This window comes from Stegostoma tigrinum, chromosome 3, assembly GCF_030684315.1.
Source record: "Stegostoma tigrinum isolate sSteTig4 chromosome 3, sSteTig4.hap1, whole genome shotgun sequence".
Lineage (NCBI taxonomy): Eukaryota > Metazoa > Chordata > Chondrichthyes > Orectolobiformes > Stegostomatidae > Stegostoma > Stegostoma tigrinum.
The window spans coordinates 87,641,724-87,659,374 of NC_081356.1; the positions used below are offsets into that span (position 1 = coordinate 87,641,724).

Sequence of the window (17,651 nt, forward strand, 5' to 3'; positions counted from 1 at the left end):
TCTATGAATATTATCTAGGTTCTCCAGTTGGGAATCCATTGCTGTTTAAACAAGGAAATTGACAACTTGTTCAGGTTAATTTCCTATTTAGTTCTTCCAGACACATCACTTTCTCTTTGAAAAAAAGGATATTAAATAAAGGTCTTTAAAATTATGAAAGCTCTTGATAGATAAGAAAAGGCAACCATGTTATGACTTGTGGTGAGGAAACTAAATAGGGGCCATCGGGTATGACAGGAACCTAATAGGGAATTCTGCAGAAATTTCTTTCTGGAAAGAATGGTGCAAGTGGAACTCAGTGATGAGATGATGAATAACAAATACACTTAAGGATAAGCTAAATAAACATTTGATGGAGCAGGGAGAGAATTTCATGACAACAAATTTAAATGAGAAAAGATGGGAAGTGGCAGGAGTGATTACGCCAAATGTTTAAATGCCATATATGCTATGTAACTGCCTATCAAAACTGTGCCAAAAATGTGAGTGCAAGGTGTACACACCATTATGGGCCTGAAACAGCGCATGTAAAACCGAAAATACTGGAGCGATGTAAACCAATTTTATGATCAATGTTTGCTATTGATGTCAATAACACTTCTAAATATTTTCCAATAGCTGGGCATTTCAAGTTAACACAGAATTCGGTGTAAAAATATCTCCTTTGACCTTTTCAAAAATGATTTCATGAAAACAGAAATGAACATGTTAAGTCAGCAATCTCTGTCACAGTTGAGAAAGAAAAAGCGTTGTTATTAGGATCCTTTATACAACACATATCCAGGAGTTTGTAAGGGTGTATATTGTCATTTTCTATAATTCTGGTAGTGTCTGTGACTAATGAAAACAATAGGCTCTCCCAAAAAATGAGTCACCTGTTTTTAGGCTCAATGTATGGAAGACCATTTTCTGATTGATCTTGCGGAAGTAGAATTTTTCTACTGTAAATTAGTTTATAATTGAAGAGTACACTTAGATTTCATTTAGGGCGAGCTTAAAATTACAGCTCCTTTTTTTGACAGCGAAGGAGTCAACATATTTTAAATGTTAATCCTTAAGAGCTCACCAACAATGTCCATCAGACTTCAAACATCAACTTTTCTGAAAACATCAATTCTTAGCTATCATATTTCATGGAGCGTACTCAAAAGGATATAATAACTCTTTAACAAAATGAAACTTGAGCATCATTTTAGTTAAAAACGGCAGAAATTCTGCACATCAAGCCCCACCAATATCAGGGTCATTGAATCATTTATGGCACAGAAGGAAGCCAATCAGTCCATCAATTCCATACTGACAGCCCAGAAAGCAATCAATCCTAACCTTCCACTCAGATACCACAGCCCTGCAGGCTTACTTCCTTCAAATGCATATACAGTGTCTTTTTAAAATCATTGACCTGTTTCTGTTTCTGCCACCCTTAAGGACAGTGAGTGCTAGATCATTACCACCTGCTATGTAAAAATATTCCACATGCTCCCCCACATCTCTTTAAATCTGTGCGTCCCAGTCCTGGTACTAAAAGGTCATTGGAGCAACATTATCTTGCCTACCTTACACAAACCCAACTCTCATCCTGTACGCCCCTATCAATTGTCTGCTCAATCTCCTCTGATCCAATCTAATCTTTATCTAAAAGTCCTTCATCTTGGAGCTATTTTGATAAATCTTTCCTGCATCTTCTCTTAAGGTTCCTCACATCCTTCCTCATGTGTGGTCACCTGAACTGGAAGCAAATGTTAATTGAAGACTAATCAGAGCTTTTGTAAAGGTTCAGCAAAACCTTATGCTTTTGCACTTCATGCTTCTATTTCTGAAACCCAAGACTCCAATGTTTTATCATACATTCTCTCAATACATTCTATTATCTTCAAAGATGCACTCCTAGGTCCTTCTGCCCCTGTACAAGTTGTGACATTAAGTCTATATTGCCTCTCTCTATCCTTCTACAAAAATACATCGCCTCTTATCTGGCTGTCTACATTCTTGTCCATTGTTATCCTATTGCGATTTAATAGACCAGAACTTTAATAACCGTTCATGGACAAAACAAATTAACAAAACTTAAACTATTACACACAGCAATAACTTTGTCTGGATTAAACTGTTAAGGAGCAAAGAAAAGCTATAATACCGCCTTAAGCAATTAGCCATGTCTTGGACAGACTACATAGGAAAAACTGCTGTTGACAAAAATGGATAAACTGGATGCTTAATTGCCACAACGACTAGTGAATGCTCTGCAGAAAAATTTAAGGAGTTAACTGCAGGAAAGCTGCGTCTTTGAACAGATAGCCAATGCCAAAGGTAACAAGAAACAAAGTAATTACCTCTGATCAGGGAGCCAGCTGCAGTTTTGCAGTAATTTAGATGAAAGACTCTAAAGAAATCATCAACATATCACCTCAGGGACTGAAGGAAAAAAATCTGTATAAGAGTCGAACACCAGAACAACTCAATGGCGGAAATTCAAAGAACAATGCTGCAGAGGGACCGAACCATGGAACGTTCCACAGACAGATCACTATTCGTCGATATCCTGGCCAGATTTCAACATTAATCAGATAGTAGCCAAGGTGGCTTACAGACATCTATTTGCTTACTTGCAGTAAAGTTTGTTTTATTGTTTCAGCACTTGATTGTCTGTGAGATTTCTTAATAAGTAGCTAAATTAAAGGTAAATTGGGAGTTTACCCATGACACTATATGTTTTGTTGCTAGTGATTTATATCATCTTTGCTGTTTGTCATTCCTTCAAGTTTTGGCACAATCAGACTGTGTAAATTTTTCATTTATTTTGAACAGGCTTGCTTAGTTATTATATCATTAGAAAACTGTTGTGGTAGGAGGTGGGGCACAAACACTAATTAATGAGGGGAGATGTTTGGAGGAAGGAGGTCACACAGTGCAAGTCCCAGGAAAACAGGAACTGGCAACATGATGTGTTGAATCAAAAATTTAATCTTTCTGCAGGGTGACCTTGGCCCCCTCACAGGATGCCTGCAGCATTGTTTACTCTTTTAGTTAACGTAGTTTAATAATCTATTATAACTTAACCCTCGAATATTGGGTGGTCACATGTACTAAGTGATCACTGGAATTGCGAAGCAGTTGAATCTTCATTGACGTACACCACTTTCAGTTTGCAAAACTAACGTTTAAGGTAAAGATTGATAGATTCCTGATTATCTGTGGTTTACAGGCTTATGGGATAGAGCAGGGTGGGGAAAAAGCATTGAAGTGTATGATCAGCCATGAATGTACTGACAGGTAGGGCAGGTTCAACAGGTTAAATAACCTACTCTTGTTTTTACGTTCCCATGATGACAAAAATTTTAACTTGGGGGATGGTGTGGTGTTGGCAGATCCCTATATCATCTGATGTATCGTACATACCTTTGTGTGATGGGTGTGATAAGTCTAAATTTGGACTATTGGGTATGGTGATTATTAAGGTTAACATACTAATAAAAGTTAGCTAGGCAATCTGGTTTCAAATCCTACCTGTGCATTACAGCAGATCTGAGCAGGTTGACTAAAATGACCATTTGACAATAGCGGCCTTGTCTCGTTCATTGTATTTGAAGCAGAAATAGAATTAGAATTAAGTTGGGATTGTCACATGTACTCAAGTGCAGGAATACAGAACTACAGTGAAAAGTTTACAATGTACCCATTCATGGTGCCATCTTAGGTACAAGGTACAAAATCTTAGGTAAAAGTAGAAAAATAATGAAATAAAAGTTCAATATTACCGTGTTTCTCAGTACAAAGTAGTAAATAAGAAATAAAGTTTGTGAACAAGAGATAAAGAAATAGTCTTATACTTTGTGTGTAAGCTGTGGCCTGTTTCCCCACTGTAAAAAAGGTTGCAGTCTCATGGTGAGTCGTTAATTCCTGGTTTATATGAAGTTGGTATCTTGCCTTTGTAGCTATGAGAGAGAGTTTGGCTTCTTTGATGACTCATGTTGGACAGGTATGAGTCTGACTTGAGAATATGTTGCAATCTGCCATACAGGAGGGTAACTTGATTTGAGAAATTGTCTGCTGTGGAGTGAAAAACTGAATGGCATGTGTTAATCTTTTAGCAAATAAATCAGTTCAGTTTAAGTGCAGACTTATTATGGCAAAGTTCTTGTAAATGTTTTTCATCATGGAGTAAACTCATTTAATGAAGGTCTTCGAAATTGATTAGAGAGGGTGAAAGAAGGGTAGAAAGATCAGTAATTTGAGCATTTGTCTACTTGAATGGGCTTATAGTCATCTTTATGTACGGGTATACCACTGTAAGACTTGTGATGAGGACATCAAGGAGTGGTATAGAAAGATGTTGTTCTGTGTCCTTTGTAAAATTATTACTCAAATGTTGATAGCTTCCTACAACACATTAAACAGTCTTAATGCTAATACTGGACTATCCTTACTGAAGAAACACATTACCATCCATACTGTACAGTTAGCCAATCAGCAGCAAAAATGTTAACATGTACTCAACTATTACAAACACAATAACCATGCCTATCAGCAGTAAGAATCCATGCATAAACTTACGGCACACAATAAACTTCCTGTTTCAATTTATCCAGTCATTCCTCCAGGCTGTGTTGCCCAAAACGCTGAGGCTTATCAGTTCTCCGAAGGAACTCTTTTTAGAGCAATGTTCACATCATATAGCTGTGTTCAGCATCTTACAGTTCCCATTTGAAAATGTTTTAAAAATGTTTAAAGGAAATATTGCTAATATGACACAAATGACTGAATGCTTGACTGACAAGATAGACTTTAAGATGTATCATAAAAGAGGAAAGTGAAATAGAATGGTTAATCCAGATCTTGGGGCCTGAGCAGCTGAGGGCACAGTTACCAACAGGACAGTGATTAAAACTGGGGATGCACAAGATGGCAGGACCCAGATATTTCACAGTAATGTAGACAGATTACAGACATAGGCAGGGACAATGCCATGGAAGGATTTGTAAACAGCAATAAGAAATTTGAAAATTAGATGTTGCTTGATCAGGAGGCAAGCAGGTCGACAAGTACAGAAATGATAGGGAAACGGGTCTTTTTGTAAGAAAAGCATAGGCATCAATGTTTTGGAAGACACACACTTACAGTAGGTTGAATATAGCAAGGCAGACAGGACTGCCTTTGAATTGTTGAGTCTGCAGTGAATGAAATCATGAATGACAGTTTCAACAACAGATGGGGTGACACAGCGGTGTCACTGGATAATATTATGGAGTTGGAAACGGGTGGCTTTAGTGATGGTATGAAATTGTGGTCCAAACCTCACCTTGGGGTCAACATGGCATCAAGGCTGCAAACACGTTAGTTTGATCCTACACTGTTGCATGGAAAGGAGTAGATTTGCTACTTCTTTGATGTGGGGACTGAAAACAATGACTTTGCTCTTCCCAATTTAAAACTGGTGGGGTTTTCCTTTTATCCAGTGCTAGATATTGCAAAAGAAATTTGATTATTTTTCAACAGTGCAGTAATTGAGAGAGTTGGGAGTGAGGTACAGCCACATGTCACCTGCATAATTTGAGGAGATGGGAAATGAGTGGGTGGGGTGGCATGGGATGTGGGGGGACAGACAAAGACAAATCACTGAAAAATGCCCGAGATTAGCAATACAAGAGCCTTGCAATTGATACACTCATTTTGATTAGACACACAAGAAAGGGACAAGTTTGCAGGAAGTCCCCACCCAAGTGGATGGCAATTGAGAAGTATGATCAGAGATGAGGTGAACTGCAGATGCTGGAGAATCCAAGATAACAAAGTGTGAAGCGGGATGAACACAGCAGGCCAAGCAGCATCTCAGGAGCATAAAAGCTGACGTTTCGGGCCTAGACCCTTCATCAGAGAGGGGGATGGGGAGAGGGTTCTGAAATAAATAGGGAGAGAGGGGGAGACAGACCAAAGATGGATAGAGGAGAAGATAGGTGGAGAGGTAGAGAGGCAATAGGTCAGTCAGGGGAGGACGGACAGGTCAAGGAGGCGGGATGAGGTTGGTAGGTGGGAAATGGAGGTGCGACTTGAGGTGGGAGGAGGGGATTGGTGAGGAGGAGGAACAGGTTAGGGAGGTGGGGACAAACTGGGCTGGTTTAGTGATGCAGTGCGGGGAGGGGACGAGCTGGGCTGGTTTTGGGTGCAGTGGGGGAGGGGGGGATTTTGAAGCTTGTGAAGTCCACATTGATACCATTGGGCTGCAGGGTTCCCAAGCGGAATATGAGTTGCTGTTCCTGCAACCTTCGGGTGGCATCATTGTGGCACTGCAGGAGGCCCACGATGGACATGTCGTCTGGGGAATGCGAGAAGTGTTGGAGGAAGATGGTGTGGTTACCAAGTGAAGCTGCAGACAGTTGAGAAGGGCATAGATAGAACATTTAACTTTGTCACATTCACATAGAAGACAATTTGTGACTTTGATAACAATGGATTTGTTACTATGGCAAGTGTGAAAACTTAACTGGACAGATTCAACATGGGAGATTCGGAAAAGCTGGGAACTGATGAGGAAGGCAATAACATATTCAAGGATTTTGCAGGGGAAAGAGAGGTTTGGGGATGGGAAGGTGGTTTGAAATGATGTGGGGTCATTGATTGGTTTTATAAGGATAGGGGCGATGACAGCAAATGTAGAGAGGGACAACTCTGAAGCAAGAGAAAAGCATTTCCATTATTGGCTCACGTGGGGAAGAGGACGAGAAGTTTGGTGATCGGCAATTTAGTGAGAATGGGACTGAGGGAGCATTTTGTGGGTTTCAAGGACAAGATGAGCTCAGAGAGGGAGGGAAACTCAAGAAAGCTGCAAGCATTAAATAACGTTTAACTAGATGGGCTGGATGAAGGGAGGGACATGACACAAACAGTTCATCAAACTGGCAAAATCTATGTGGCAAAGAAGTCCATGATCTCCTCACACTTGTTGGAGAAGGTGTGGATGGAAGGGTCAGATGGAAGGCTTTCGGAAGATGGTTTACAGTAGAGGAAAGAAGTGGGGGTTATCTTTTATGCCCTCAGATGCTCCCATCGTCTTTAGTTCTCAGACACAAGGGTACTAAGATAACACCATACCTGAGTTATGGTCAGAGTGGAGCCAAATACATTGCAAAGTATATGAAAAACAGTTCACACGTACAATTTTTATGGTCCTCATTTGTTTGTGATTCTGGTCCTGGACAAATGCCAGGATACCGGAAGTACACCAGGCCTGTCCTGCCAAAGCTGCTCCTAATTTTGGCAGACCAAGCATTAATAGACATTCATGTGCATGTCAACAAGAAAGCCTGGCCATCTAGGGACAGGAATTTCTTTGAAAAAAGTTATATTAATTCCTTGAAAGGGGCCATTGAATGAGGCGTTTAAGTGCTGGAGAAAGAGTGGCAGCAGTAATTGGGAATTGGATAATTGGGTTAGTTCTAGCCGCACCAGCCAGGCAGGATCCCAAATACATCAGAAGTCTAAGAAACAACTGCTTGTAAAGTACACTTAATTGTCACCCTTCCTGAAAGGCTTCTTTACTGTACAGAACTGGAAGAACACAGCAGGCCCAGGCAGCATCACAGGAGCAGGAAAGCTGACATTTCGGATCGGGATCCTTCTTCAGAAATGAATCAAGCCCAGGGCGACCACACTGAACCTAAGAGCATCCCACCCAAACCCAACCCACCCGATGGGTAATTTAGCATGGCCAATCCACCTAACCTGCACATCTTTGGACTGTGGGATGAAACCTACGCAGACATGGGGAGAATGTGCAAACTCCACACAGATGGTCACCCAAAACTGGAATCAAACCTGGGTCCCTGGTGCTGTGAGGCAGCACTGCTAACCACTGAGCCACCGTGCTGCCCCATGTTCTTACTATCTCTTCTTCACTGTACATTTTCTCTTACAAAAAAGAAATGATTGAAGCTTTGCAATTACTAACATTTCACAGCAACATGTAACGGTATTTGAAATCATTCTTATGCGATTATTATGGAATACTCTTACCTTGCTTGAGTCTGTTGACTTGTGTGCAGTTGCTGGTTTTGGCTTATCTGATGGCTAGAATGGAAAAAAGAAAGCAAATGAGATGATAAAATTAATAATACTTCTGGTGTTGTATTCTGAACATTGTTTCATGCAATGATAGTTGAAAGCACACATTAGGATTCAGCTTTCAGCAGGCTACAGTAGTTTTCTGAACAAAAGAATGGGTTATCGTGCAGCATAATTGTGTGAAGTTACGAGATCTATGAATGTGCCAGGAATAGCCAATGACTGAATGGTGCCAAAACCCACCTGGCTGCAAAAACACTACATTTCCATGACAAAATAAATGAGATTTTCAGAAAAAACCACCACCTTCTCAAAAGTTAACAAGTCATGGCAAAAAGTGCTGGCTAGCTAATGATGCACATGTCCCAAGAGTGTATAAAAAAATGTTGGCACTTTTAAAAAAAATTACCATTCTTGCTGCAAAGGAACCAGTTTATTTGCTTTATATTCAGTCCCTGGCAACTCATGTTTCGTGTGCACATTTCCTTAAATCAGAAAAACACACAAGGCTCTCCAAACTACTTCAGTGCAGTGGCTCAAACATGTATCAGATATTAGCAAATAAAGGCAAGACAAAACAAGCAACCTGAATTTAGAATTTAGCAACTAATCATCCAAGCTAACTTATTGAGACAACTGGTTAAGTTGCCTCAAAGTAGAATATTTTTGTCATGTTGAAACTGATCTTAAAGTATGAAGGAAATGCATACACAGGCTAAAGAGTGAACTGTGACTTGGAAATTGAGAATCCTACTTATGAAAATTAATTAGAAATCTCAATAATAAATGCCTACACATCACAAGGTTTTATTTTAAATATTTCATGACATGTGGGCTATATTGGCAAGGCCAATATATATTGCCCATCCCTTCCGGCTCTTGAAATTAATAACTTGCTTGGCCATTGAGGGCAGTTAAGAATCAACCACATTGTTGTGGGTGTGGAGTCACATGTAGACCAGAGCAGTTATGAATGGCCAATTTTCTTTCTTAAAGAACATTTTTGAACCGTGGAATTTTACAATTGATGATAGTTTCATGATTACCATTACTAAAGACAGTTTTACATTCCAGATTGATTCAATGAATATAAATCTGTTGGCTGCCATAGTGAAAATTTTATCTACGCTCCTGAAGGCATGGGCCTGGACTCTGGATTGCTAATCCAGTGACTTCACCGCTAAGACATCATCTTCCAGTCTCCAGAGTTCAGAAGAAAAGTAGTTTTGTTTTAATTTATTTTCTAGATGTAGTGAAAAACTTGCTAATGCATATTTTCTACAATAAAAGGACATCTGAGGAAATATCTCATGATAACAACAGCTTCTGCCCATGGTACAGTAGGTTTTGCAATGCACACATGCTTTGTTTTGTGAGAGGTAGATGGTAGTGGAGAAGAAACCATATTGGAAGCATTAAGCTTGGGTGATCAGAGTAAATTTACTGGTTCCTTTGCAGCAAGAATGATAAGTTTTTCTAAAGTGCCAACCTTTCTTCAAACACTCTTGGGGCCATTTGAGTCGCTAGCTAGCCAGCACTTATCGCCATGAGCTCATCCCCTCCACCCACTGCATCCCAAAACCAGCCCAGCCTGTCTCTGCCTCCCTAACCTGTTCTTCCTCTCACCCATCCCTTCCTCCCACCTCAAGCCGCACCGCCATTTCCTACCTACTAACCTCATCCCACCTCCTTGACCTGTCCGTCTTCCCTGGACTGAACTATTTCCTCCCTACCTCCCCACCTATACTCTCCTCTCCACCTATCTTCTTTTCTCTCCATCTTCAGTCCACCTCCCACTCTCTCCCTATTATTCCAGAACCCTCTCCCCATTCCCCTCTCTGATGAAGGGTCTAGGGCCAAAACAAGCTTTTGTGGTCCTGAGATGCTGCTTGGCCTGCTGTGTTCATCCACCTTCACACTTTAATATCTTGGATTCTCCAGCATCTGCAGTTCCCATTATCTCTTGCCATGACTTGTTAAGAAGGTGTTTTTTTTCTGCAAATGTGATTTATTTTGTCATGGAAATGTAGTGTTTTTGCAGCCAGGTAGGTGTTGGCACTTTTCAGTCATTAGCTATTTCTGGCGCATTCATATGCCTCCTAATTTCACACAATTGCTCTGCATATTAATCCATTCCTTTGTTTGGAAAACTACTGTAGCCTGCTGAAAACTGAATCTTAATGAGTATTTTCCACCATCATCGCATGCAACAATGTTCAGAATACAACTTGGCAGGTGTGTTTCATGAAGAATTCAAAAAGTTTGAATACAGCAATGCTACTTGCACAAAAGCTCCAGCGTGTCATGAAGGAGCTTTGTTGCCTATTGTAGATAGGAAAGAGGATATATTCTTTGGTCAGTCAACTAGATTGTTTTATGAAATGTCTTCTCACGCAAAGGGGAGAAAGAATAACAAGATAACAGATAATAACTTGTCAAGTTACATGGTGAGTTTAAAGAAATGGCAGATTTTCAAGATATCTGTTAAAATCAAACCAGTGTTTCAACTAAATTTATGCCTCCTTGTTTCTACACTCAATGGTCTCTTTATAAAGGCCGGGGAGATTTATAACTTGTTAACCGTTCTTCTGATTTGACTGCCATTTTCAATGATTCATACACATATAACCCTTGATCCTTTGGCTCTTACGCACCATTTTCGTTGTGGTATCTCTCGCAGCTAAAATGCAATACAAAAAGAAATATGTTTGCTATATTTAGCCCTGTGACATGGGGAAGCCTGAAAGATTTGCAGAGCCGTGCACATACTGCATCTGCTGTGCTCTAGACAAAATGAAATGCAGTCAGCTCTCTTTGAGCAGAGTATGTCAATGGTCTCCCTGAAGTAACACTCGGCAGCAGACGGTAAAATGGAGCAATTATCTCCAGCTTCAGCCTGGAAGGGATCCAGCACATGTCTGTTCACTAATATGGTCACTTTCATACCCACTGGAAAGACGTCTGACCATCCTAACATTGGTGATCTTAGCAGCACTTTGAAAATGTAGGCAGATGAATATATACAGCAGGAAGTCTCACTGGCATGAAGTACTCAAGGTGGGAGGGTACCTGAGCTAGCGGGTTAGTTTTAGAGGGACAAGGGTGCAGGCAAGTAATTAAGCAGAGTGACGGCTGGGTAGCTGAGAACTGATGGTTGGGCTGACTAACTAGAAGTTAACCATCTCTCTTTGCCAAATCGTCACACAAATGGGCCAAGCAGCACTCAGATTAGGCAGTTCAGAAATTAGTTCAGGTGAGTGAACAGACTGGGCAGCTGGGCAGACTGGGCAGCTGGCTAAAAGTGTTTGACAACAATAAAGCTGAACTGTGTCTCCTCACAAGATCGCAAACACAGTGAGTAAGAAAAGTATATGAGACAAATACACATTTTGAGTGAAAACCTAAGACTAGGGTGGAGCTGGCAATCAGGGCTGGGCAGTAAATAACTGCCCAGTAAGCAAAGCCCAATCCACTAACTGACGTTAAAAAATGCTGAGTGTGTCAACAACATGGGACGGGACGGCTTGCTGGGTGGGGCAATTCAAGCTGCTAAAGGAAGCATAAAAAAAACAGGTTAGATTAGTTTGGGCTTGGTTGCTGAAGGGAAAACAAGGATCACTGATGCAGCTGCTGAATGATGTTGTGATTGTAATAAAAGCAGAAAATAATTAAAGACCAAAATGGATTATACACCAGGAGCTGAGGCATCAACTGGAAAATAATAACCGGCATATTTTTCTTTTCTGTTCCATTATATTTAAGATAGGCTTCAAGTAAAGGGATAAAATGGTCTGGTTTTAGGCTTTTTCTGAAAGGAATGCATATATTGCAACTCCTATAAAATCATGCAGTCCACATAGCTCTTGAATGTGGGCTGGCAGCTTGTTGACAGGACAAGATTCTTTCTGGAAATCCGCATATTTCTGGGTTTTGATCAGAGGTATGTTATGTTCATTATGTTTACAGGAACAAAAACAACATTACTGGAAAAGCTGACCCTTAACATTAACTCTGATTTTTCCTTCACGGACGCTGCCAGGCCTGCTGAGCTTTTCCAGCAATTTTGTTTTTGTTCCTGATTTACAGGATCTGCAGTTCTTTCAGTTTTTATATGTGTGCCACCTTGTCATAGAATTAAAGGATGGTTAGAACATAGGAGGCAACCTTTTAACCTACAGTGTTCTTACCAGCTTTCTGCAAACAAGGAGAAAATGGGACCATTGCTCAAGAGAGATCTGGACTAAAATTGAATTGGCCTTTTACCTGCAATCCATCTGAACAATGACAGCATAAAAACTTTCCTGCAGTGAAATTTAATTCCCAACCAGTGGAACAGCTGAACAATAATCTGCCCACATTATTAATGCAGCATTTCACCAGCATGTCTGAACAATTAAAAGCTGTTTCCAAGCATACCACACTTGAGTCACCATAACAAATATCTACAAAGTAGATGAAATTTCTTACTGTTTAATTTGAATTAGAAAAGTTCTGTGAATACGAAATAAAATTTCATATCTTTTATTCGCACCAATAGTTTCAGTAAAATTATGTACAAGAACTTTGGCTCCATGCCGATTACAAATATTGGAGATTCAGCTAAGAAGTGGCATTAATTAGCCTCTATATGCAATTCAAACTTAACAAAATATTTAAGAAACAGGCCAGCTACTTGCTTACATCAAGTGTCCAGAAGTTTAATCTGCATAAGAAAGTGTACAAAACTCCTACCTACCTTTAAAAATGAAGTAATGGGTTCTTTCCAGGGTCATTCACTATTGTCTCCGAGGCATGATTTGGAAACTTTACATTGTGGCTTAAATCCACTTCAGCCTTTCAAAACGTCTTTTCCCATTCTCTATCAACGTTAACTTCCACATTCTTAGTGGTAAAGCTCCTGCCCTCCCTTTCTAGATTCCAAAGGCTTTTAAAAGAGAGCCCTTCATTAAAAACTTATAAGGCCACACCCACCTCCCTGATACCACTGCACCTCTTCCTGCTCCACCCACTGCCAAGCAAACACCTCCCCAGGTGAGTTTTGCGGTTCACGTCCATGAGGCTGTGGGAAATATAAAATGAACGCTCTCAATAAGACAAGGTTCCAGCTTTAGATTAAGAAACTAAATTCCGGGAAACCTCTGAAATGAAATGATCAATAAGTTTGGATCATCCTTTCCTGAATTATTCCAGAAATAAAATAATCAAAGTCTTAAATCCTGCCTCATGGGTAAGTAATGTTATTGGATCAATGGCAAGTTGAACATTAGTGAGCTGCTCTGAAACAGGGATGCTCAAGATGCCAGAATGAGAGGAGGACAAACATTTTAGAAGGGTTTTAATGTAGTAAAGCCAGAAAGGACTAACGAGGTAGGGGTGAGGCATTGGACAAGGGGTGAATATTTTCACATCAACGTTCTGCATTTATTGCCTATGCCTATTTGATCTGGAGAAGTTGGCGATAAGCCGCCTTCTGGAAGCACCGCAGTACTTGCAGAACAGGAAGAAGCACAAAAACGAAGTGCTGGAAAAGCTCAGCAGGTCTGGCAAACTACGAAGGAGAAAACAAAGTTAACATTTTGTTTCCAGTGATCCTTCCTCGAAACCAGTTCTGAGGAGGGGTTACCGGACCTGAAACGTTAACTCTGTTTTCTCCTTCACAGATGCTGCCAGACATGCTGAGCTTTTCCAGCAACTTTGTTTTTGTTCCTGGTTTACAACATCCTCAGTTCTGTTTATTTTATTTTGGGAGAAGCACAGTGCTGTTAGGAAGGGAGTTCCAAGATTTTGAACCAAGCATTTGTGAAGCAATGGTGATACAGTTCAGAGTCAAGGTAGTGTTGGCTTGGAGGGACACTTGCAGCTGCACGTGTTCCCATGTATCTCCCATCCTTGCCTATCTAGGTGGCCACTTCATTTTTGTGCTTCTCCCTGTTCTGCAAATACTGCAGTGCTTCTAGAAAGCAGCTCACCACCGACTTCTCCAGATCAAATAGACATGGGCAGTAAATGCAGCTGAATTATTCACCTCAGAATTTCTGGTCTCTGACCTACTCTACAGCTGTAATATTTGTTTGGAAGTTCCAGGTCAGTCTCCTGTGACTGGGAGGTAGCAGTGGTTGACGGTTGTGGTTGTATCTCAGTTCGAGAACGTCCTTGCAGAAATTCCTCAAGACAATGTTCTCGGCCAAAGTCAGAAGTCACGTGACACCAGTTACATCCACAGGTATATTTGAAATCACAACGTTTCAGATGCTGCTCCTTCATCAGGTGAAGGTCCACTTAACTTCAACTGCTTCATCATAGAACTTCCTTCATCGTATTGTGAGAGATGTTTGCACACTGTTCAGTTTCTCAAATAATGAGACAATTCACGTCTGCATGCTCAAACATTCAGGCTTGGACTAATATGTGGCAAGTCGTTGTTTTTAGGTTATGGAGTGGCAGATTTAAAGCAGAGATGAGGAGAAATTACTTCTCTCAAAGTATGGTGGTTCCATGGAATTCACTACCCCACACAGCAGTATATGCTGGGACGTTGAAATTTAAGATGACGACGAACAGGTTTTTAATTAGCAACAGAGAGAAGCATTACAGAAGGTGGGCAGGTAAGTCAATGCCAAGATGTGAGCAGCTACTACTACATTAAACAGCAGAGTAGGCTCAAGGAACTTAATTGTCTACTCTTACTCCTAGTTCTTATGTTCTGAAATACCATTCATATAAGTACCACGCAATTACTGTTTCAAGTAAGAGAAAGTTGAAACACTTTCCCCTGATATTAAATAGCAGTAGCACCCTCCAATCTCCCACATTGAAATCCCAATCGGCCCAAAACTGAACTGGACCAGCCATACAAATACTGTGGTTGCAAAAGCAAGTCTGGAGCTGCACATTATTTGGTAACTCACTCAGCTATTGACTCCCAAACCCTGATCACCTTCACAGGTCGCAAGTGAGAAGTGTGAAGGAATACTCTCCACTGGCTTGGATGAATGTACCTCCAACAACGTTCAAGAAGCTCAAATCCCTCCAGGGGAAAGTAACCATTTAACTGATAACACATCTACTGCTGCAAATATTCACTCCCTTTGCAATCAATAGGGATTCATAATTACTGCGAGGTAATGCCCTCTTGTGTACACTTCTTTTACATTTCCCATTTCTTAAATATACTGGAAGATCTTACGTCTCAAGTTTCATTATTTTCAGTAAGTAGCTGTTTTAATTACATTGAAACAATATATTAGAATTGGGATGCGAGGTGTTTAGGAATGAACTGAATAGAAGTAACAAAACAAATTATCCCGCTTTAGATTTAAAATATTAAAGGATTAAAGGAATTAATAAAGTATAAAGTTCTTTCAGTAAGCCACCAGTTTAAAGTTATGGCACAGAAAACAGATATTCAGTATATTCATAAGAAGAGCAAAAACATTTTTTTATTTATAAGAGGAAACTGATCGTTTTAAAACTTTTATATAGTATGACTGGTTATTGAATTGGGGTGTAGTCCACATCCATTATTTTGATAATATTCATTTGTCCACAAGTTTATAAATGAACACAAGAAATGTATTTTAGTACTCCTTGCTAATCCTGCTGCGCTACGTACACCTCAAGGATTGCAGCAGTTCATCAAAACAACTTATCACCGTGTCCTAGAGAGTAATCAGGAAGGACCATTGCACAGACCTTGCGGAGACTGCCTTCACATTACGTCACGCTATGTGGCACCACCACTATCCTAAATGACAGGCTTCAAACAGATCTGAGCAACTGAAAACTGGGCATTCATGTGGCACTGTGGGTTATTAGCAGCAGCAACAAAATTCTGTTCAAACACTATGTGCAAACACATGGCCTGGCATATCTGCAATTGTGCTACAGAAATTCCTGTATCCCTAGACAAGCTGTTCAAATACAGCTTCAGCACTGGCATCTCCTGACAATGTGAAAAACTGTCCAGGATGTCCTCCATACGAAAAGCTGGAAAAATCCAACCCTCCAATTACGGTCCCAACAGTGTCTTCTCAATCACCAATAAAGTGATGGAATGTGTCATCAACAGCGCTATCAGGCAGCACTAGCTCAGTAATAACTTGCTTAATGACACTCAGAGATAACGGGAACTGCAGATGCTGGCGAATCTGAGATAACGAAGTGTGGTGCTGGATGAACACAGCAGGCCAAGCAGCATCTTACGTGCACAAAAGCTGACATTTCAGGCCTTGACCCTTCATCAGAAAAGGGGGAGGGAGAGAGGGGGGAGGTGGATCGAAGATGCATAGAGGAGAAGATAGGTGGAGAGGAGACAGACAAGTTAAAGAGGCAGGGATGGAGCCGGTAGAGGTGAGTGCAGGTGGGGAGGTAGGGAGAGGATAGGTCAAGGGGCGGGATGAGGTTAGTCAGAAGGAAATGGGGGTGGGGTTTGAGGTGGGAGGAAGGGATAGGTGAGAGGAAGAACAGGTTAGGCAGGTGGCGACGAGCTGGGCTGGTTTTGGGATGCAGTAGGGGGAGGGGAGATTTTGAAGCTTGTGAAATCCACATTGATACCATTGGGCTGCAGGGTTCCCAAGCAGAATATGAGTTGCTATTCTTGCAACCTACAGATGGCATCATTGTGGCACTGCAGGAGGCCCAGGATGGATATGTCGTCTAATGAATGGGAGGGAGAGTTGAAATGGCTTGCGACTGGGAAGTGCAGTTGTTTATTGTGAACCAAGTGTCGGTGTTCTGCAAAGCTGTTCCCCAGCCTCGCTTGGTAGGGACTGGATGTCCATGGTAAAAATGAGGTGTTGGGGACTGGGGAATTGGAAGTTGTCGAGGAGTTGGAGGGTTTGGGTGGTGTCACAGACTTAGGTAGGGAGTTCCTGGACCAAGGGGGAGAAAATGGAGTCCAGATAGGTGGAGATGAATGGCAGGGAGAGTTGAAATGGTTTGCGACTGGGAAGTGCAGTTGTTTATTGTGAACCAAGTGTCGGTGGGGCAGGAGCAGGCGGAGACAATAGGCTGACCAGGGCATTTGGGTTTGTGGATTTTGGGAAGGAGATAGAAGTGGGCCGTGTGGGGTTGGGGAACAATGACGTTGGAGGCTGTGTGTGGGAGGTCACCTGAGGTGATGAGGTTGTGGATGGTTTGGGGGATGATGCAAGTTTGGGTTCCAACAAAACTACTCAGGTCCTGACCTCATCACAGACTTAGATCAAATACAGACAAAAGAAAGTGAATTCCAAAGGTAAGGTGAGAGTAACTGCACTTGACAATGTGTGGCATCAAGAAGCTCTAGCAAAACTGGAGTAAGGAGAAAATTTTCCACTCAGTGAAGTTTTATCTGGCACAGACAGAGTTGTTTTTTTGGTGTTAGAGGTCAATCGCTTCAGCTCCTTAACATCTCTGCAGGAGTTCTTCAGAGCAGAGTCCTAGGCCTAACCACTTTCAGCTGCTTTATTAATGACCTTCCCTCCATAAGATCAGAAGCGGGGATGTTCACTGATGATTCCATTGTGTTCTGTACCACATGCAACTCCTCAGATGCTGTAGCAGTCTGTGTGCATATGCAGCAAGACCTGGAGAGCAACCAGGCTTAAACTGAT

The 17,651-nt window shown here is 41.2% G+C and overlaps 1 protein-coding gene across 10 annotated transcripts in view; it reads right to left on the minus strand.

The window, feature by feature from the left end:
- cast (calpastatin) overlaps nucleotides 1-17,651 on the minus strand; it is a 192,731-nt gene that overhangs the window by 87,567 nt on the left and 87,513 nt on the right. For 9 of the 10 annotated variants that reach the window (XM_048527120.2, XM_048527119.2, XM_048527114.2 and 6 more), the window contains exon 4: nucleotides 8,011-8,064. In XM_048527120.2, coding sequence (XP_048383077.2) covers nucleotides 8,011-8,064 — 54 coding nt within the window. Of the gene's footprint in view, nucleotides 1-8,010; nucleotides 8,065-12,793; nucleotides 13,015-17,651 lie in introns of those variants that run through there. The other variant, XM_048527121.2, reaches the window with a different exon arrangement.